This window comes from Aegilops tauschii, chromosome 1 (assembly GCF_002575655.3).
Source record: "Aegilops tauschii subsp. strangulata cultivar AL8/78 chromosome 1, Aet v6.0, whole genome shotgun sequence".
NCBI classification, from domain to species: Eukaryota; Viridiplantae; Streptophyta; class Magnoliopsida; order Poales; family Poaceae; genus Aegilops; species Aegilops tauschii.
The window spans coordinates 7,272,217-7,294,618 of record NC_053035.3 but is presented as its reverse complement, the minus strand read 5'-3'; the positions used below and the strand labels follow the sequence as shown (position 1 = coordinate 7,294,618).

Below are 22,402 nucleotides of genomic sequence, written 5' to 3'. Positions count from 1 at the left end.
GATTTTTGACGGAATATTCACACTATATAGGAGAGGAACAGTCTAAATTGTGCTCTCTCCGCAATTACTTGTTTGGATTTATGTTGCAGTAGAATTAAGCTTTTTGACGGAATATTCACACTATAGAATATCTCGACTCTGAATAGTTACATGCAAGTCTATATAACATAGAAAAACAGGCTGTCCAGGACGGGTACTTGTGGGGTGAACCTTTTTCAGATGGAATTAACCAGAATGATGCCCAATTATGATGGAGCTTAGCTCCATAGAGGAAATGTTGTTTAGCCGAGTAGGTATGGCTTGGCTACTGCCTTAACCCAAGTTATTTAGTTACTTGCCATGGATAGAAGTTTCTTCCACACTAGAATTTTTATGGATCTTCTTATGTGGATCCGCAAAAACTATATTTTGGTCTGCCACATATAATGGAAGGCCGAGCTATTGCCTATTCCAAGATTGTGGATAAATTTGAACCCATTTCACCTACTCATTCATGGGGTCCTTAGATTTTTGTGTAGTCGAGTGTTGGTTTGATTTATGCTACTGTTCTTTTCACGGTCATATGATTATACATGGACAAGAAACATGCATAGTAGCAATTATCTTTGTTAGAGAAGTGTTTTTGCCCATAGTAGCAAATACATTTGTTAGGGAGGTGTATCTGGCCATCTTGATTTGTATGCTTTGCAAACACAAGGTGAGATAGAGTTTAAACACAAATTTGTGCACGCAAAATGTATATTTATTCAGATTATGTGGCCACTTTTTGGAGTGTCGTATGATTAATCTCACGAATCTTAGTCCGTAAAGATTTTTCTCTGTCCAAATCATGTCCAATGAACAACAAAGAGGAAAAATGATCTCACGATGATAGGTATAATTTTTACAAAGAAGAGGATAAATTTTGTTTATTTATTGAAATATTATTTCCAATAGAAATGTTAGTACTGCAGTTTTTTTTTGCTTGATTATACTCTTATATCTGATTTGATGTTAAAAGAACTAATATTGCATATGCATCTTTTACACGTTGTTCCTCCTTTTCTTCTATCTTAATTGGTGTTGTAAAGGGCCAAGGACCGCACACCTCATTGGCCTAATCGCCGTAGGATGTTCACCACGATGCGAGGCTCGCTATAGGGACCCGGGGTCGATCTTGACATACTTGTAGATCTCGAGCACGTTGAAGATCGGGCCCGTTGATGACTTATTCGTCTTCCAGAATGCGAATGATAACACAAAGGGATGGACACACTATCGTAGCCTGGATAGTAGAGCCAGAACTTTCCTAGTGCATTCTTGGCAACGTAGATGGTGGCCTTTTTTAAGGGTCAGTTCTTTTGGTGGCTTTTAGAATAAGCTGAAATAAGCTGCCCCCTATCCAGCTTATTCTAGAAGCCCAACCAAATTTATTTATTTTAGAAGCATAGTAGTTGAGACTTGATTAGTAGGCTTTTAAAATGAAAATTTTGGTTGAGCTTCTAGAATAAGCTAGGTAGGGGGCAGCTTATTCTGGAAGCCCAAAAAAGCCAGGAAAAGAATTGGCACTAAGTCTTGTAGGCCAGGTATGAAGACCTTGAATATGTGTGTATCAGGGATGATGGACTCCTTGATCTCGGCGAAGTAGGAGACGACCAAGCCATCGCCTGGGAAGCCTTCGAGGTTGAGCCAATAGGTGTGCTCGTCAATGATGACTATGATGGCGGTCTGCATCACCTTCCCTGATGACCAATTGTTAGTGGCAACAAACACCTACTTGTCAGTGGACACGTTGACGGTGCCACACACCACGTCGACTAGGTAGTTGGCTCGCCGCGCCTTGTCTGACTCCCAAATTCTGTCATACGGATCATCAAATCTGGAATTCTTAAGCACCATGATGTTCAGCCGTTGAGATGAAATAAAATAATGTAACATTGCATGTGCATCTTTTACACTTTGTTCTTCTTGTTCTATCTCGTGATTGTTAATTGGTGTTGTAAATGCAATATATTTGTTCTTAATAGGGAGGGGGCATTGCCCCCCCCCCCACCCCACCATTTGTGTAGGGAGAATTGAGCTAGTGCTAACAATGATCACCACCCTCGTTGGATGCGTACCTGAGGCAAGGCTCGCCATGACCGAAGCCTCTGGTGAGTTGGGCTGATCTCGACATATCTTGAACGTGTTGAGCGTTGACGACTTATTCGTCTTTCGGAATGTGAATGACAGTACATGGGTACGGACACTTGCCCAATGCATTCTTGGCAACATTGACGATGTCCTTGCTAAAGTCGGGTAGGCCAGGAATGAAGAGCTTGAACCTGTGTGTATCGGGGACGACGGACTCCTCGATATCGGCTAAGTAGGAGACGGCCCAGCCATTGCCCAAGATGCCATTGAGGTTGAGCCGGCAGGTGAGCTCGCCAAGGGTGCCTACGACGGTAGTCTGCATCACCTTCTTTGTTGGCCTCTCATCAGTGGCTACGAACACCGGCTTGTCGGTGGACACGTTGACGGTGCGGCGCGCCTCGCCGACTACCGATCACATGAATTTGAGTATGACCTTGATTTCTTCAACGGTGTAGCCAAGCAACTTGGAGGTTATTGGCGTGACCCGTCATTCGCATGCCAAATTCGTAAGCTGTCTCACCTTCATTGAATTTGATGTTTGTGAACTCTTGAAGAAGCACTTGCAATTTCGACATGTGCCTTCAATTTGATGTTTGCGAATTCGCTCTAATGTTTCACAAAGCGCTGGTGCTCGCATTTTTCTGAAACTATTATTTCAGGATTTCCGGCGATGAGCGTCTAGTGGGAGGAGACGTTTTCATCAACTACGAGACGCCTGCGGTGACTTTGTCAATCTCAAGATGGTATAACGACTCGGTCTCTTTATTGCATGATAATATATGGTACAACTGTAGTGCAGCAGCAACCAGTTATATCGATCATGAGCTAATGATACAACACTTTTTATGAAATTGTGTACCTCCATATTGGACATTCTGCATTCATGAATAATCCGAACTCCTGACGACGAATGTTGATCTCATGTATAATCTGGCTGTAGATAGCTTTACTTCCTCCATTAATCTGTTTAACTACCGCTTCTGCGTGTTTTTGTTGAGCCGGTCAGGTTGGGCTTGCGATTTTCAATTCGGGCTTTGTGAAGCCCGGCCCAAAACCCGGCCCGGCCCGGCCCGCGTATGATCAGGTCTTAGGTTCCTTGCGGCAACGGTTGACGTGTTTGACCGTTTGGATCAGGAAAAATAAGCAATAATATGTTCTCCTTTTTCTTTAAGAAAAAGAAAAGAAAAGAAAAGAAACGAAATTCCTCCTCTCCTCTTCGCTTGGGGCCTTCGATATTCTTGCGCTGCGCAATCCCAACCAACAGAGAGAGGAAGGTTTCCCATGGCGGCGGCGGCGGAGGACGTCGGCGTGGCCCGGCAGGCGGAGCTCCGGCGCGCCGAGGGCAACGCGTGCTTCCGCAAGGCCCGCCTCGGCGCCGCCATCGACTGCTACACCGAGGCGAGCGCACCCCAACCCCAAAACCTCCTCCTTCCTCCCCCAATCCCCTTCTTCCCGGCCGACGATTCGATCCCTCAAATCCCCTCTGATTATCGGATTGATTGATTGGTGGGTTGGCTGGTTGGTTTCCAGGCGATTGCGCTCTGCCCCGGCGTCGCGGTCTACTGGGTGAACCGGGGCCTCTGCCACTTCCGCCGCAAGGACTGGGCCAGGGTCGAGGAGGACAGCCGGAGGGCGCTCGCGCTCGACGACACCTCCGTCAAGGTGACTCACACAGATTATCATTCCCCTTTCTTCAGTTCATGTCCGAGGAAGAAGGGCGTAGATTTGTACAATGTGCAGGTTTCAGAGCTTCATCTGTTCTTGCTTCTGTTGCTGATGATGCAGGGGCACTATCTGCTAGGGTGTGCTCTGCTCGAGAAGGAGGAGTGCGCTCTCGCCGTCAAGGAGTTCGAGAAGGTCTGCAGTTTCTGAATCCTCGCTGTACTTTCTGAACCAGGCTCTGTATATTATACTAAGATCATCACGTTTCTGCCATTATATAGTATAAGAATTGGTAGATTGTAAGCACCAGTCTGTCTGACGATTAACATCAAGATGGTCTAGAATATCTCTGAATCCAACCGGTGATCTCACATGTGTCTAAACCATGCTTCCTGATTACCCTTGTAGCTTACATGCCTTCTTCACATGCATAAATAATGTAACCACACCCCCACTGGGACGCTGACCCTTTGTGTCCTGTTCTGAGTTGTAGTCTAACACATTTTTTGGATGTTATTGTCTGCGTGTTCCCAAATATTGCGGAACTTGAACTGAACCCCCTGTCCTCTTTGACGTTAGTAATTACCATCGGATGAAATGGTTTCACTATAACTTGTTATGGGCTTGCGGTCTTCTTGAGAAAGATGGTGATTTTAATATGTACTACCTTGGTGTCTTTCAACAAGCTCTCCTGATTACATAGGAGGTGAAATGACAGTTGGAGACACATTTAATTATTGACCTCAGCTAATTGGCTGACATTGACAGTTATTTTGGCTTGACAAATTGATGGGGAACAGGCTTTGGATCTCTTGAAGTCTTCAAATTCAGGGGACAAAATGGCGGAGGACATTTGGCAGGTTCTTGCCAAGGCCAAGTACCTAGACTGGGAAAAGCACTCCACTCAGCGAGTTTGGAAGATGCAAAGTTTAAGGTACGTTGTATACTGAAATTACCATGGGAAAGTTGGCATCAATATGCTGCAGATCAAGCCAAGTGCATGTATTTAGTGTTGAGGGTCAATTCGGCAAAATTTTAACACTTGCTGTGATGCCTTACAATCAAGACACAGGTTTCTATAACACTGCTGCTATAACATGAATGTGCAGGGAAGCATGCGAAAATGCTCTGCAGGAGCATCACTTTCTTAGCGGCACACTTTCAGAAGACTCTGATGGGACAACCAATGAGTATCCAGACCAATGCAAATTGTTATCTGAAGTCTTCACAAACGCTATACTTGCCGATACGCCAGGAGATGTAAAAGCACTACTTTTATTGATGTTGTGTAACCATTTTTTGTTTTGTTCAGTGTTGTTTTCTTCCCTCTGCGTTCTTAAGTTGTTCCCACTCTGAATACCTAGGTGCCCGACTACCTTTGCTGTCAAATAACTTTTGAGATTTTTAGAGATCCAGTTATCACACCCAGTGGTGTAACCTATGAGAGAGCCATACTGCTTGAGCATCTTCGTAAGGTGCGCATTCTTCCTAATCTGGTATCTGTAGAACCCTTGATTTAATTTATTTTATCTACTGGTGTTTGCTAATATCGTCCCCTGAAATTCCTTCTCACAGAATATCCCACTTAAATATTTATTGCCTGATTCTAGAATGATCATAGACTTAGATGACTCTGTATAAGTACTGCATAGTTGAAAGAACTGTTATTATTAATTAAAGGAAACAACACAGAAGCTTGACCAAATGAGCAGTAGCTGGTGTAGCTGAGTTGAACTGGTGCATTATTTGGTTGGCATAGGTATGACACCTAGTAAGATTCGATGATGTGCTAAGGTTCAAATTTATACTTCGCTTTACATATAACTTAGTATGTGTGGTACATAAGGTTCAATATTTACACAAGAGCAACAGTTTTACTTTAAACTACGAGATTGTAACACTTACAGTAACCTTTTCTTAGGTGGGTAATTTTGACCCGGTGACACGGGAGCCCTTGAAGGAGCATCAGTTGGTTCCGAATCTTGCCATCAAGGAAGCAGTCCAAGCTTACCTCAAGGAGCACAGCTGGGCCTACAAGTCGAACTGAAGCTGTCCTGTTACCGGCCAAGTGCTAACAAGATGTGTTGATATAGTGTTCGAGTTGCAAGGGGGGCTGATTGATTCTTGAGTGAATCCTAACGAACACTTGGCAATTGTACATAATCAGCTGACAGACAGTGGAAGCTAGAGCAGCTTGACCTGTGATTCTCTGTAGCAGTTTGCTTATAGGCTAGTCATTTTCAGTGCCAAGTCTCAAAGATTAGGCGGAACTTGGCTGTACGATAGTGGTTTGTTTGATCCTGTAGATTGATCATTTCTTTATACTAGTCCAGTAATAACATGATTTTACGCTATTTCTTTTCTTGCCATTTCTGCTTTGGGTTAAATGGTCTGTTTGGAAGACAGGAATTGAGAGAAGAATTCCCATGTTTGGTCCCATCATAAAGCAACCTTGTTATATCTCTAGATGGATTAAATGTTTTTCAAATTTTGTTCAGGAGCAACCTTGCCATTTCCTTGCAGAAATTATATAATAGTTTCATGCAAAATTCTTGTGAGATTTCTAGATGACATGTCTTTCGGATGTTTGTAAATTTTGGTGGGAGCTGACGAGTATTAAAAGTAATATGGATATAAACGACACGAGCATAACTGGGGTAGTGATAGATAGCTCCTTCTCTGATCTAGAGTTCCAACGCACAGATGGCTGTAGTCTTGTATGAATTTCGTAGGTTTTCTTACTAACTTTTTATATGAAAATTTTGGATGGTCGGCAAAGGTTGGATTACCAGAATTGAGGATTTTGTCCTTTTGGCCAAGAGAACTGAACCGATGTTTGACTCTGAGCTGTCCCATTTTTCTTCTTGTCCAAAAGACAATCCCGGCCTTGCTATACATTTCTTGTTGTTAATATTTTCTTCCGAATGGAGGAGCTTTCGCCCCCGATTTCATGCCACTGAAGTGAAACCGATAAAACAACCGTCACCCCACACGAATGCATGCAGTCAATCCAGAGCAACAAAGAAATAGGCCACAAAGGCAAGCACCCACAAGTCCACAACACAAAGCTCACCAGCTCAAGAACGAGATAAGCAGACTCCGAGACAAACCACAGTAAATGGTATTATGAAACATGACCTACACAAGCTACGGCCAAATAAAGGCAACGACAATGTATCAAACATATCTTGTGCAGCAACATCACACTCCAATCCTGCTGCATGCGATAGCACTATAGGAGCCCATCCCCTGATCACATGAAAGAAGTCCACAGCCACCTTAGCAAGCTGAGACGCCACGGTTCGAAGTGCCCAGTGCCCTTCAGTCTCCCTGCAAATTAGACCAATATGACAACCAATTAGCAGTTTGATAGACAATGACAGTAGGATCACGCTGCGTAAAGACATTTAGAGCTAGCTGCATTTCCGGCTTCCCATAAAGTCCAGAAAAAGCTGCTACAGACACAACCACCAGATTCTTTACTTTTCTGGGAAAGCTATCTATCCAGCTACTAAAATCTTCTACAGCACTAGGTATATGATTTAAACCAGTCACAATATATCATTTAAACACATAATAACTATGTTTATTGCCTGGTTCTACAATGATCATAGATTTAGATGACTCTGTATAAGTACTGCAATAGTTCAAAGAACTGTTTTTCTTTTGCTATATTGTTGAAAGAACTGTTATTAAAGGAAACACCACAGAAACTTGAACAAATGAACAGTAGATGGCGTAGCTAAATTGAACTGGTGCACTATTTGATTGGTTTAGGTTCAAATTTAAAATTTCCTTTACATATAACTTGGCATGTGTGGTACATACCGGTTCAATTTATACACAAGAGCAACAATTTTACGATGTTGTAAAACTCACAATAACTTTTAGGTGGGCAATTTCGACCCGGTGTCACGGGAGCCCTTGAAGGAGCATCAGTTGGTTCCGAATCTTGCCATCAAGGAAGCAGTCCAAGCATACCTCAAGGAGCACAGCTGGGCCTACAAGTCGAACTGAAGCTGTCCTGTTACCGCTTAAGTGCTAACAAGATGTGTTGATAGTATCTGAGTTGCAAAGGGGGATCCATTCTTCACTTTTGTGTTGGGCTGATTGATTCTTTGTAAATCCTGGTGAACACTTGGCAATTGTACATAACCAGCCAACACAGTGGAAGCTAGCGCAGCTTGACCTGATTCTCTGTAGCAGTTTACCTATAGGCTAGTTATTTTCAGTGCCAAGTCTCTGCGGAACTTGGCTCTACGATAGTGGTTTGTGTGATCCTGTAGATTGATCATCTGTTTAGTCCAGTAATAATGTGACTTTACACTTTGTCTTTTGTTGCCATTTCTGCATTGTGAATTCGACGATTCATGGTCTGTTTGGCAGACACGAATTATGGAGAAGAATTCCCATGTTCGAAACGAGGTCCTGTAAATTGTTATATTTCTAGATGGATCAAGTGTTTTTCAAATTTTAATCAGGGGCAACTTTGCCATTTCCTTGCAGAAATTATATAATAGTTTTATGCAAAATTCTTGTGGGATTTCCAGATGACATGTCTTTTGGATGTTTGTATATTTTGATGGGGACCGGTGAGTATTGCGCCCATGTTAAAAAAATGTGTATCATGCTAAAAATTGTTTTTCCTTTTTGGAGTTTCTTCTTATATGGAAAAATAAATAAACATAAACAACACGAGCATAACTATAGTAGTGTTAGATACCTCCTTCTCTGATCTGGAGCTCCAAAGGCAGAGATGGCTGGATTATATGAATTTGGTAGGTTTTCTTATGAACTTTTTATATGGAAATTTTTTTATATGGAAATTTTGGAAAGTCAGTAATGACGCATTGCCAGAATTCTGTTCTTTTGGCCAAGAGAACTGAACAGATGTTTGAGCCTGAGCTGTCTCTTTGTTCTTCTTGCCCAGAGGACAATCCTGACCTTGCAATACATTTCGTGTCGTTAATGGTGAAGATTTTTTTTTTGAACTGAGGAGCTTTCGCTCCCAATTTCATTTCATTGAAATGAAACTGATAAAACAGCCGCCAGACCACAAGAATGCAGGTATCAATCCAGAACAACAAAGAAACATGCCACCCAGGTAAGCAGTGGCGGAGCTACGGCAAAATGCCAGGGTGGGCCAGACTGGGCTTTGAGTCATACATAGGCACGGTTTTACTCACCAGACTACTCTTTTACTCATGCAAATGCTTTGGATTGGGCGGGCCATGGCATAGTTTCGCCCCAACGTAGCTCCGCCGGTGCAGGTAAGCACCCATAACACGATGCTTAGCAGCTCAAAACGACATAGCTATACTCCAAGACAACGGCAATGTATCAAACATATCTCATGTAGCATCACCCCACTTCAATCCTGCTGCGAGCCATAAGACTATAGGACACCATCCCCTGCTCCCATGGAAGAAGTCCACAGCCACCTTAGCGAGCTTAGATGCCACGGCTTGAAGTACCTGGCACCCTTCGTCTCTCTGCAAATTAGACCAATATGACAGCCAATGAGCAGTTTGATAGGCAATCTATAAAGTCCAGAAAATTGCTGCTACACACACAACCACCAGATTCTTTACTTTTCTGGAAAACTATCTATCCAGCTACTAAAATCTTCTACAACACTAGGTATATCATTTACACCGGTCACAGATTTAATGATGCCCCACAAGAATTTAGCAACTACACATTTACAGAACATTCACAAAAGGTGATCTGGAGTTTGATGGAGTGTCCGGGGTGTTGCCCCGGTCTGATTCGTTTAGCGGTAATGGTTTTGCTTTTGGTGAACCACCTTGGAGGTCCGCAAAGCTGCATATCAGCGATGGAGCTGCTTCGAGCTCGGGTGTGAAGGTGATCTGTCATTGTTTCCTTTGGTGGCTGCTATGGTGGTCCCAGAGGCCTGTGACGGGCGTTGGTATCAAGTTCAAAGGTTTCTTCGGTCTTGATTGTAATTTTACTTCTTGGCTGTTGTTCCTTTGTGTAAAGGCTACCGTTTTGCTGTCTTTTCAGTTTTGTCAGGTTTGTTTATACGTGGCTTGTACTATGATCCTTATGATATAAATGAGACACGTATTACCATGCAAAAAAAGTCTGTAGCAGCAGCAAAATCCTTCCCTCGTGACCAAAGGAAAATTGTTCTGCGTGGGGGGATTGCTATCTGTTGGACTGTTTGGAAAGCCAGGAATAGAGCTTGCTTTGATAAAACTTTCCCGATGATCCTGCTTCATTAGTGTAGTATTATAAGCTATGCTATTATCTTGATGCTTGGAGTATATTGCAGAAAAACAAAGGTGGTGCAGATCGAGCAAGTTGCTGAAGAAATTTATGTTAGAAGTCATGGCTGGAATCGAAGAAGAATTCGTGTATGGTGAAGTTCTAAGTTTTGCCAGCATGCATGTGTAGCTGCATGGTTTGGTTTTATCCTGTGCTTTGCTCTGATATTTTGAGCATGTCGTTTCTTGGATGTGAAACGGATGGGTTATATGCCCCTGTAATGCTTTGGGGCCTTGGTTGGCAGCTTTAGATAGCTTCTTTTGGGCACGGCTCTATTGGACTGGCTTAGCTGGTGTGCTCTTTCTCCTTTTTAAGTTTGTTTTGATTTAGAAATTTGCAAAATTTTGTGGCGGGCGTAGGGTGGTGCGTGGCTTCACGCCGACGCCGTCGCCGTCGCCCTCTCCGTCGCCACCACCTCCTCCTTGCATGACAGAGGAGGAGGAGGCCCGACTCCTTCAATGTGTCATGGAAGACTCCATGAACACGCACGACGAGCGTCAGTGGGTGGGCCTGGAGACCATGATGGCCCTCTCCGCCGCCGGCGTGGCCATGCCGGAGCTGGAGATGGTGAGGAGGGAGGAGGTGCTGGAGGAGGAGCCCGTCGCCGCGTTCCACCCGGGCCTGGTTGGCCAGCGGTGGAGCTGGTCGTGCACGACTCCGGAGATGGCCGACGCCGTGGGGGCATGAACTGGTGCCCCACGCCGCCGTGGTCACCGGAGCGGGAGGCGTCGCCACGGGAGGAGGTGGTGCAGGCACCTCCCGCCTTCCAGCAACCTCCCGTGTACCAGGCACCGCCGTCCCACCTCTGGATGCCGCCGGCCTACGTCGACCTCGTTAGCGATGACGAAAACGGCGGCCACTGAGAAGACGGCGACGGGCATAGCAGGAGCGCGCGGGCGGCGGATTTCTTTTGTTTTTTATGTTAATTATGTCTATGTGAACTGTGGAACTGGGCCGTTTTGTGGCCGTGATGTTTAATTATGTTTTATGTTTTCATGTTTGCGTTTATTTTTTTGGCATTTTGTTTTAGTTTTTGCGTTTTTTTAATTACGTCCATCCCGGACATGATTTAGGGTGCGGCCGTGCGTTAGGCGCACCGACAACCCAACTACCCCATTGCCGCCCCAAACGGACGAAAACAGGCCAAACCGGACGTCCGATTGAGGTCGTGCGCTGGAGTTGGCCTCACAAGTGCGGTGGCAGAAGTAAGTCGGGGCCGACTGTTTTGTGCGCCTGGCAGACCAAAATTCTGTTTCAAGCTCAACCAACAATGTTAAACATTTTGAATGATCGTACAAGTCACATGAGGATTTTTTTTAGCGAGGATATTTATGTGGATGGTCAAGTCAAATGTCCAAACATAACCCTTTTATTTTCTTAAAGAAAACTGCTAGCATTAGTTTTTGGAGTGTGTTGTACCTATAAACACCAAAGGAAATAAAGAGGAGAGAAAAAAAAAATTCGCAACGAAGGCGAAACTTTAATGATTAAGAAACATCAAAAGAAATCCTTAAAATTAGGGTTTATACTGATTATTTGTGGGGACTTCTCTAATCTGCTTTAACATTTTATGTATATATAGTACTTCCACACAAAGTCCCCACTGGTTTACGAGAGATACCCTTCACAGAATATGAATAAAGCTTTTCTGCAAAAAAAAATGAATACAGCTAAAGAGGAATATTAACATATTAATTGGAATTTAAAAAATCTTGAAAATAACCTGAAAACATGAATGGGCTGCACTACTGGGTGGCCCATATATGGTTTTAGTGCTATTATCCATTTAATTGCTTCTTCTTTTCAGTTTGCTCAGAAAAAACGGAAATCCAACTCGGTGCCCGGGCTCATCTCCTCCTGAGCTACAGTAAATTCAAAGAAAATGCTAGAAAATTTAAAAAAATCAGATTTTTTTTGTATGGAGATGTTCGCGTGCATGATGTCCGTACAAAATTTCATCCCGTTTGGACATCTGAGAAGCTCGTGGCAAAAAAGAGAAAATCGGTCCAACCAGTGCGTGAACAGTAACCTTACTCACAGAGCTGAATTTTGTCTTTTTTATCGCGCGCTCCTCAAATGTCCAAACTCCACCAATTTTTGCATGAACGTCACGCACATGAGCATCTTGGTTCCAAATAAAATTCAGGATTTTTTGATTTGTTTTTCTATTTTTAAAGATTTTTTGATTTTGCCCGGGCTAATTTGAGCCCGGGAGCAGAAACGCTGCTCTCCAGAAAAAAAAATGCTTCTTCTTTCCTGTAAATATTTCCTCTTGTCATAAATATATGTATTAGCGGTGCATCTGCAACATTTCTCCGTGTCAGAAGAATTATCTATACTCTGGACATGTGCAACAACAATGGTGAACTATCATAAAATGTTTGTACTATTCAGAAAAAAAATATCCATAACATTTAAAAATGTTCAGGTGTTCAAAGAATGTTCATGAAATTTTTAAATAATATTTATACAATTTATTCTTTTGCGTAATTTTAGAACATTATTTTAAAATAAAAATTGTTCTCATGATTTCAAAAATATGTTAATGATATTTTATAAAAAATGTTTATGCACTGTAAACAATGTTTACAAGAAATATTCGGTACCATTAGAAAAAAATGAACATGCATTTGAAAAATGTGTTTGTCGTGTATTAAAAAAAATCTTTTGCATGTATTTGAAAAACAATTCAAACAGGTATTTGCAGAAAATGTTTATACAATGTAAAAAAACTTCTGTACCATTAAACAAAACCCTATGCTTATTTGAAAAAACGTTCATCGATGTATTTGAATTTTTTTTAACTTGTATGTTAAAAAAACAGACCCATTCATGCACGTCAAGTTAAAAAAGCTGTGAAAATTGGGAAATTCGTTTGGCTACATGAAAAACGCTTGCTCCGTTTCTCGCAAAAAAGAAAGAAACAAAAAAGAAGTGTTTGCTCCGTTTAACAGACAAGCCAACGAACCGACTGATTCCAAGTTCCAACAGAACACATAGACGACAAATTGTCAGTGGCAACGGTATTACATCAACAGCACAAACTAAGGCCACGAACACTTAAACAGCATGCCGGATACATTGACAGCACGGATCTAACTGACGGCATCCATCGGAGGATGTAGAAGAAACGGAAACGGACGTAGGGACGAACAGATGTAACTGACGGCATGGATGCTGATCTAGCAGTCAAGCTAGCCAGAGCGAGTAGCAATCATCCATCGGAGGACGTCGCGCGGACTGGTCTTGCTTAGCAGGTCCGCTTGCAGTAGCACTTGCGCTCGAGGCGGTGGGAGTTGCACTCGCCGTCGGGGAAGTTCTCGGTGCGGCACACGCCGGCGCAGTTGCTGTTGCTGAGGCAGGTGCCCTTGAACTTGTGGCTCTGGGACAGGCACGTCCGGGCCTCCGCCGTCTTCATCGTCCCCATCTCTGCATGCAATGCAACCACTGTAAGTAATTAAGTGCCGGTGAGTACACATGCTCACTACTGTCCATGGACGGACCGACGTACCCGTGGCGACGAGGAGGAGCAGCAGGAGGAGGACGGCGGGCGCGGCGGCCATGCGACGAGGGGACGCCATCTCTCTGCTTGCTTGCTTCACCGGAGATGCTGCTGCGTCTACGTGGGGCTGTATTGTCTAGCAATGCGAAGGTGGTGTAGATACAAGATGAGTCAGGGGTATATATAGCCAGAGAGAGGAGGTACAGCAGATATTAGTGGTGGTGGGTGGGGGATATCAATGCCACGTTGCCATGGCAGCGGGTGTCTCCAATAATTCACTCGATGTCGACATGTGCTGCTCAGGCCGGCCAGGGGCCTACGGCCGGGCTACGGCTGAGTGAGTGGAGCTCGTCGGCAGAGTAGTGAATGGCGATGCTTTTGCCTGCCACGCTGAGCGCTGGATTCATTGCTTTCTGCCAACTTTACTTATTTCACCCGCCTAGTCATTTCTTGCGACGAGACATGAGAGCCCGGAGCCAGCAGACCCATTGGGACCCTGCTGAGTTGATCGATCGGCAGGACGACAAGCAGATAGACCTGGATAAGATTGCCACCCCGTCAGCAGTGGCCATGGGCAGATCGCACTCGCTCCAAATCAGTAGTGCATAGGCAATCCATATGATCTGCTCCAAACCATCTACGTGATATTCGCTAATACTAAGTAGAAAACAATACTAATCCATCCGCTGCAGGTACTATAGGGGTCTGTAACAGCAGCAAATCCTTCCCTTGTGACCGAAAGCCAGGAATAAATCTTGCTTTGATAAAATCTTTCCTGATGACCCTGCTTCATTAGTGTAGTATATAGGCTATGTTATCTACTCCCTCTGTTCACTTTTGTAAGTCGTTTAAGACAGCTGAAATTGAACTGTTTTAGGTGCTGTCTTAAGTGTCTAAAAGGTCTTACAAAAGTGAACGGAGGGAGTACTATATCTAAATAGCTAACCCCCACTATGAGGAATTCTCTGCCTTCTCCTTGAGCCACATCACCCAAATTAATTCAACCATTGGATTTACTAGATCGGTCTACAATGGTCATCCGATCTTGCACTTTAGCCGCTGGACCAAGCGCATGCACGCACACAAGCAATGCATTTCAATTACTGACGTCTAAACATGCAAAAATGCATGCAGTAACCGCCACCTCACTTGATTATGCATTACATCCGCTGATTTGCTGTAGAGCTCCACGCCCTATACTTCATATGGTATCACATCTGCTGCCTTGATGTCCGGCTACTGGTGGTGATAGACTTTGTTGATCTTTACGGTACCAAGTGACATAGGTATCCAGAATTCCAGATAGCAGTTTATATTCACTTCTCTTGATAATATTATTTTCTTCATGTTCCTGGTGTGTGCATAGCTATTCTCCACTTCCACAGTTAAGTGTAACTCATGTTTTTTGTCTGAGATTCTTTTATTTTTGGCGAATTCTGTCCTGAGATTTCATAATTCTTCCATACGTGCACTTTAGCGGGTAAGTGTAACTGATTTTTTTGTCCATATATGACAGCTACAACCATCTAATACTTCCATACGTGCATGTGTAATAATTTCCATCACATGACGTTGTCTTTACACGTTAGTACTACTTATGTTTGATAACCGGTGACTTTCTTCATGGAAATAAATTAATGATGGAATACTAAAAAATATATTATTTCATATATTGCAGCTATTACACTAAGTACATTTTAGCTCAATTTTCTTTTATTTCGTAACTCATCACATTTCTAAAAGTTGGCAAGAATTTCCGCGGCAACGCGCGGGGTATCTTCTAGTTATCTTAATGTTTGGAGTATATTGCTAAAAACCCAAGATAGGAGAAGAATTGACCAAGGAGTGATGCAGATCAAGCAAGTTGCTGAAGAAATTTATGCTAGAAGTGACGGCTCGAATCGAACAAGAATTGGTGTAGGGTACAGTTCTAAGTTTTGCCAGCATGTGTAGCTGGTTTCGTTTTATCATGCGCTTTGCTCTGATATTTTTAGCATGTCATTTCTTGGATGTGAACCTGATGGGTTATATGCCCCCTGTAATGCTTTGGGGCATTGGTTTGCAGCTATAAATAGCTTCTTTTGGGCATGCTTGTTTTGTCTCTATAGGGCTGGCTTAGTTCGGTGCTCCTTCTTCTTTTAAGTTTGTTTTGATTTTGAAATTTGTAGAATTTGGTGGCGGTTCTATAATTGAAATCAATTTGGATATTAATGAAATTACGTACCAAAAATAGAATTGAGCATAAAAATATTTGTGCTCAATTGCAACACATGGCATGTTAGTGTACCTTACCACCATTTGGCAGGCATCAATTTTTTTGAGACATTCTCGCTGCACTTTATTCGAAGTCCAAAACGTTTACAGGTAATCCAAGCTCCCCAGGTTGGCCCAACCAAACATGGCGACCAATCCCAAGTTCTAAAGCATGCTTAGCGAGATTGTGAGCCTCGAAATTCGAGCTCCTAAACTCATGAACTATATTACAGGAAATAAAGCTACTAGTTCATTCTATTATTTCATGTACAATGGCACCATATTCTGCTGACGAAATCTTCTTGATGTCATTCATCACCGTCTTGCAATCCGAAGCAATTTGAATCCGGTTCACATATAGATCCTCCCCTAGTTCTTGCCCTTCCCGGATCGCCAAAGCCTCCAAAGTTTTAGGTTCCGTAATGTGCTTGTACGTGATAGCAGACGCCCCTAGGAACTTCCCACTCTAGTCACGGCAAACTGCCGCTGCAGCGCCACGCCATGCGAGTTTGGTCAGCCCAGTTGGGGTGTTGTTTCATTTGCGGTTCCCTACACCATTTTTTTCTGAACTAGTTTTTGTTCAGGTTTTCTCGTGTTTCTGTTTCGGCTTGTCCATTTTTCTCTTTTATTTTTTCTTTCATTTTTTTCTATTTTTTTTCTATTTTTCTTTTTGAATTGTTCATTATTCCCTCTTTCTAAATTTTGTTCATTGTTTCTAGATTTCAAGAATGTTCAGAAATTTGAAAAATGGTTCACAATTTCCAAAATATTTATGATTTCAAAACATTTTTCATGTCTTTTTAAAAAAGAGCAATTTCCAAAAATATTTCCAAAATTCAAAAAAAATATGCTATTCAAAAAATGTCAATGAATTTCAAATTTTGTTTCCAAAATTCAGAAAATCGTCATGAATTTCAAAACTATTGCCCTGTTCAAAAATTGATCAACAATTTCAAAAATAAATTCCCAAAGTTGAAAACCAAATCGTTGATTCAAAAATTGTTCAATTTTTTAAAATTATTTCCAATTCTGTAATAATATCCATCGATTTAAATAATATTATGAATTCAATTTTTTTTGCTAATTCTAACTTTGTTCATGAATTTTTGAAATATTTCTGAATTTTAAAAAACTGATCCTAATTTGAAAATGGAAAAAACAAAAAGGAAAAAAATAAGAAGAAAAGTAAAAAAGAAAGGAAAACGCATAAAATAAAAGATCAGTTCACAGAATTTTGCTGAACCTTCCCAAAACTAATGAGTAAAATGAACGTGAAAATCGCTAATATGGGTCGGCGCATATATTACCGAGTGATCGGGGGTGAGCATTTGGTTACCATTCCCCAACATACACAGGAAATAAGAGTCGCGTGACGTTGAGACAAGAGGCATCACTTGTAGCATCCTGTAAATTGGCCAGGCCCACCCAACGATCGGAGGCACGCTGCATAGGCGCACATGTTTTTCTAATTGATGTGAACCATATTTACCCTTATGTATGTCCTCGTAAAAAGAATGGTTTTCTAGTTTTTTTGTTTTCTCCTAATACTTTGCACGTTTTTGCAATATATTTCAATAAGAATAATTTGTATGGAAGACGAATATTTGGCGTAATAATGTGAGAATTAAAACTAAAATTTCACGTGATTTATTGTGTTTGATTATTATATAATATAAATACCTAATTCGATGGAAATCTCATACACGTTTGCATGTTGAGGTAGTCTTTTCTTATGCATGGTTTCATGTTGAGGTGGATTTTTTTATGCATGTTAATGCTCAACTATCATGCTTGCATGTTGATGAAAATATGTTATTGGGGTTACCTATTTTGATAAAAAAAATCTGAAAATATATATCTGTTTTTTCTTAGTTTTATAAAATATTCACTGTCTATTAGGAAATTCCCGGAGTACCAAAATAATCACATCAAGAAAATTCAAATGTTCACCATGAGTTGCAAAAATGTTTATAATGTAGAAAAAGTTAAACATGAATTTTTTAAAAGTTAATCTTGTGTTGAAAAAAAATTCATCTTGTATTTAACAAATGTTAATCGTTGTGCACCTTTATAAAATAATAGTCCAATGTGTATCTTACAAAAATTCAACATATTTAAACAACAAATGCTGTCTTGTATTTGCAAAACTTTCACTGTGTATTTAATTAATTTGCACTGTGTGTTTTGAAAAATGTTTTGTCATGTATAAAAAATGTCAAATATATATTCTAAAAATGTTCAATTATCTTTCCCTAATAATAAAGCACGGATCGAATCCGTGGGTTCACCGTCACAATATGCTTCCGTACAGTCGTAATACGCTTTTACGATTTGTATAGACAAAATTGTAATATAAACGAGGTGGTACCAATTTGGGGATGTCCTATATATATGAGAAAACGATTCGACCCCGCTCCTTTGTTATATCTTATCTAGTAGCACGAGGCCTCGACCGATCATCCTGACTCCCGATGGCGCGCGGATCTGTTTGTCATCTTTCGGTTCTACTGCCCCGTGAACTGCAGTTCAATTGCAAGTGGGAGAAGGCCTTGGACAGCGGCGCCATTGCTCCAGGTTCAGGCCGTGTCCAGACAAAAGATACGGCCGAACGGCGAGCTCGACGGCTGCTGGGTATGATGTAGGGTGGAGGCAACCGAGCATCACGCGCAGGCAGCAACTCCTCGCCACGGGCTCGCGCTATCCTGTATCCAGCAATGTTTGGAGTTCCTCATCTAGCGGCAGCAACAGCGGAAGGACATTGGCGGCGCGAGTAGAAGGGCCAGCGAGGTGCAGGGTGCACGCGGCGATGGGGCTCGAGCAGGGTGACCGTGAGTTTGAGGCGGTCATCGCGGACGGCGGGTTGGGGCGGGGCACGACGCCAGGGAAAGCAGTGGCCATGCACGGGGGCTCAGACGGCGACGTACTACTGCTCGGGCGGCGAGCGGGGCAGCGGGATGGGGAGAAGGCCGGCTCTGTCGAAGAAGGACGCCGCCGGGTCTGTGGAAGAAGGCCGGAGGGGCGGGGGATGGGGTCCGCCGGAGGGATCCGTGGCCGGTAGCGGGATGGTGATGGAGAAGTATCTGAACACTTCCCTCTACGCGGATTGCTCTTCGTGTGTCTACGACTGTGGCCGGCGGCCTCCGGGGGCTAGCATGCCGCCAAATGTTGCGTAGGCGGCCTCTCACAAGTCTGGAAGTGTTGTGACGGTTGCAAATGCCCGGCATGCGTCTCCGGGGTGTGCCCCCCCCCCCTCACGGACGACGCCGCCGTCGGCACCTGGAGGGGGGAAACGGACGTGTCACCCCACGGGACCGGCGAGCAACACGGATCGATGACGTGGCGAGCGCCGCGGATCGATGACGTCGGCATAGCGACGCGGATCGGCGAGCGACGCGGATCGATGAGGTGGCGGGCGCCACGGATCGATGACGTTGGCATAGCTATGCCGACGGCCACCGTTAGCCCGTCGGCGTAGCCTGACGCCGTCAAACGGCCGTCGCCGCCCAGGTAGACGGGCCCACGTGATATGCCGACGGCCTACCCTATGCCGACGGCTGCCGTAGGCATATTTCTTGCGACGCCGACGGCTGATCTATGCCGACGGGTGCCGTCGGCATAGATTGATATACGCCGACGGCTTTAGCTGGGCCGTCGGGATATGCCCATCTATGCCGACGGGGGCCGTCGTCATCGCAAGTTTTTCTGGTAGTGAGAGAGAGAGAGATTCGTCCGGCATTGGTGTCGCCAGATGCTACTCGGCGTTCGTCGCCGGACCAGGTTTGTCCCAACATATGTGGTGCAGCGCTAGCTGGGGAGGGTAGCGATTGATCCAAGAAACAACATATGCATGATAAGAGCCATAGAAGCATGAAAATGTTCAATTTCTATATGTATCCACACTCAACATGTTCCACGAGGAGGTTTTATATGGATTTACAAATTTTCCAGCTTCGAAACGAGAACCTGTATTCCCAGGCCATCAGGGCTGAACCCATATTTGACGCCCTATGTGTATCATTAAAGAAGAATAAAATCCAATAAGATGGAAATGGAAAGAAACACACCATCAACCAATCAAATATGACCGATAAATGACAGTTGCAATAGCTCAGAGAAAGAGGTAGCTATTACATCTTTTGTCCCATTTCTTGATCATAAGATTCTGAAACCACAATCATACATCATGTTCCAACAACATTCATCTCCAATACACAGACTATTGTATAGTTCTTTTTCAACCAAATGTCTTCATAAGCACCATGACCTTCTTCACAGCAGGCCGATCCATTACGGCAGCCATCCATGCTTTCACATGTGGATATGCATCAAGCACCGATCCGTAGGGAGTTTCCTGCAAGAGGTGAACCATTGGAAAATGGCTGATGTCCGCTAAGCTGAGGAAATTTCCCGCTAAGTACTTCAACTTGGACAAGCGCTCCTCATAGACTTCCATGATTTCCTTCAGCTTCTCCAGATTCTCTTCAATAACTTTAAGACCACTAGTTCCTCCCATGTAAACCGGGACAACGAGGCCTTGGAAGACGATTGGCAGCATGACACTGTCGAATTTCTGGGACTCAACATCAAGTCATGCGACTCGGAAAGGCTACTTTCCCTCAGCAAGTGTGATGATCCTTTCCGAAGTATATACTTTGAGATTGCTCGTGACTCTGCCAAAATTCAGCTAGTTATACGTGCAAACAATCAAGAAAGATATTAATATTATATGTAGGAGTTTACGTTCTTAATTATGATTTTTGCATCAATTTCCAAGTAAATTATTTACCACATACTCAATCCTTTGTAATGCAAGTTCTTGTTGTTGTCATTGCACATAGCTTGTTTCAAATTTTAACACATTTGGAATAATTCAGTGGTACACGATGAGGCTGTACCCTTTTTACTGATGATTTTCTAGCTATTTAGTATCTTCATAGCAATATAACTAGGAAAATGTCCTAAGTAAATAGCCTAGTGACTCGGGGGATGTCCTTTTAACTAGTTGAAAAGGAGACATGAGTTTGACTTTTTACAGCCTACCATGCATAATCCAGATTAATTATCTCGATCTACACACCTACCACGACGCTAGACAATGTAGTGTCCTAATCCTGCATCAACCACACAAATTAAGCAGTTAAGCTACTCACCAAAGAGAATCAGGTCTCCATCCTGAAAAGCTGGCACCTGACTGAAGGGCTGTTAACCGACAGAAGAAAAAAAAGATCCCTATCAGTCTCTTGATTTGCGCAACCTTTTTATGTACAAGAAGATAATACAGAGTATGTACTATGTAATCAAAGAGAGACGAGACAGCCCATATACATTACGAGCCAGAAAAATATTGAGAATGTAATAAAAAAGGAATGGGGCGGCATAGGTACATTGCGTGCAAGATGCGGCAGCCTCTTGTGCTCGCCGGTGTGCAAGTCCACGACCACGACCTCATACTCCGCATCCACCTCCTCCAGGCACGCCAGAACACGCGCGACGCTCCCGTTCATGGGCAGGCCGTACACCTTCACCGGCACCATTTCGTTGCTTACTATCAGGTCTGGAGTCCAAAACGAAGGCGAATGAGATCCCTGGATTTTGCGGTGTACATATTGTTGGACAAAAAGGTGTGGTAGTTTTTATAGGGTATCATACAACTCATTGTGGTTCTGAAAATAGTTTGAAACTACTATACCTAGCAACTAAGTAACACACATCACCAGTGACTTGTCATGCCTAATTACTTGATAACCAAGCACACAATTAATTATTGTGATCGAGGATACCTGATGTGAGCTAATTTGGGACAGAGACAGCAGTTGACAACTTAAACAACACAACTAATTGCCTGTTTGCCACCTAGCTGATTATTGACTTTTATAACATTTTGATAAAGACGACATGTAATACACAGATAGTTTATAACATGTTGATAAAGACAACTTGTATCCCAAGACAGATACAATGCCCATCAGGAAAGGCCGCAGACTTTGTCGAAAAAAAGGAAAGGCCGCAGACTTGATACAGAAACGTATTGTGTTCATGAAGAAATGAAAAGTGATTCCTCCAAGCTACTGAAACTGTTCGTTGACACTTCATACCTTATCCTTCTATTTTAACAAAAAACTTTCATCTTTTTTTTCTCTCTAAATAATGGAGGATCTCACTATTAGAGTATGTATTGTAGCATATCTGGCACATGTCAGTATATCATCATATAGATATTGGAATGAGATTTTGTTAAGATCTTGTGATTTGTTGTGCCTGATCCGATTAGATCAGATAGTTATTATAAATTGAGAAGGCCCAGGTAATGTTCAAGACAAAGCACAATCTTTGACTTAGTATCGGAGCCTTGATCTGTTTCAACGCCATGGACACCAACGACACACTCACCACCCAAACCACCACCGTGCTGACCTATTTACTTGTATTTCAAGACAGGTAAAGTGTCCATCAAGAAAAACCGAAGACTGATGCCTCCAACGCTACTTTATAGAAAATATGTAAATCTTAGCAAAGTGTTTACATTTGCAAACGAGGGCCCAACAAGACTAGGAACTACAAACTTGCCCATGGACACGTGCTAGC

General features: G+C 43.0%; 3 protein-coding genes across 4 annotated transcripts; 1 reads left to right on the top strand and 2 right to left on the bottom strand.

Moving 5' to 3' along the window:
* Positions 1 to 3,227: 3,227 nt before the first annotated feature.
* On the top strand, positions 3,228 to 8,167 carry LOC109757815 (E3 ubiquitin-protein ligase CHIP). 2 transcript variants are annotated; one of them, XM_020316651.4, is made up of 7 exons: positions 3,228 to 3,510; positions 3,643 to 3,774; positions 3,898 to 3,969; positions 4,575 to 4,708; positions 4,884 to 5,034; positions 5,139 to 5,249; positions 5,696 to 6,271. In XM_020316651.4, exons 1-7 carry the CDS (start codon positions 3,394 to 3,396, stop codon positions 5,819 to 5,821), a joined length of 843 nt encoding a protein of 280 aa, XP_020172240.1. In that variant the 5' UTR covers positions 3,228 to 3,393; the 3' UTR covers positions 5,822 to 6,271. The 2 variants fall into 2 exon arrangements, with proteins under 2 accessions (XP_020172240.1, XP_020172239.1); XM_020316650.4 differs by lacking the exon at positions 5,696 to 6,271 and adding an exon at positions 7,666 to 8,167 and having other exon boundaries at positions 3,274 to 3,510.
* Positions 8,168 to 13,008: 4,841 nt separating this feature from the next.
* LOC109757804 (defensin Tk-AMP-D2) lies at positions 13,009 to 13,740 on the bottom strand. Its single transcript, XM_020316638.2, has 2 exons — positions 13,574 to 13,740; positions 13,009 to 13,491 (listed from the first exon to the last, which is right to left on the bottom strand). The coding sequence occupies exons 1-2, from the start codon at positions 13,641 to 13,643 to the stop codon at positions 13,313 to 13,315; spliced, it is 249 nt and encodes an 82-aa protein (XP_020172227.1). The 5' UTR covers positions 13,644 to 13,740; the 3' UTR covers positions 13,009 to 13,312.
* Positions 13,741 to 20,051: 6,311 nt separating this feature from the next.
* LOC109757803 (glutathione S-transferase 1-like) lies at positions 20,052 to 21,351 on the bottom strand. The gene is made up of 2 exons (XM_045230705.1): positions 21,202 to 21,351; positions 20,052 to 20,387 (listed from the first exon to the last, which is right to left on the bottom strand). Exons 1-2 carry the CDS (start codon positions 21,349 to 21,351, stop codon positions 20,052 to 20,054), a joined length of 486 nt encoding a protein of 161 aa, XP_045086640.1.
* Between the last annotated feature and the right edge of the window lie 1,051 nt (positions 21,352 to 22,402).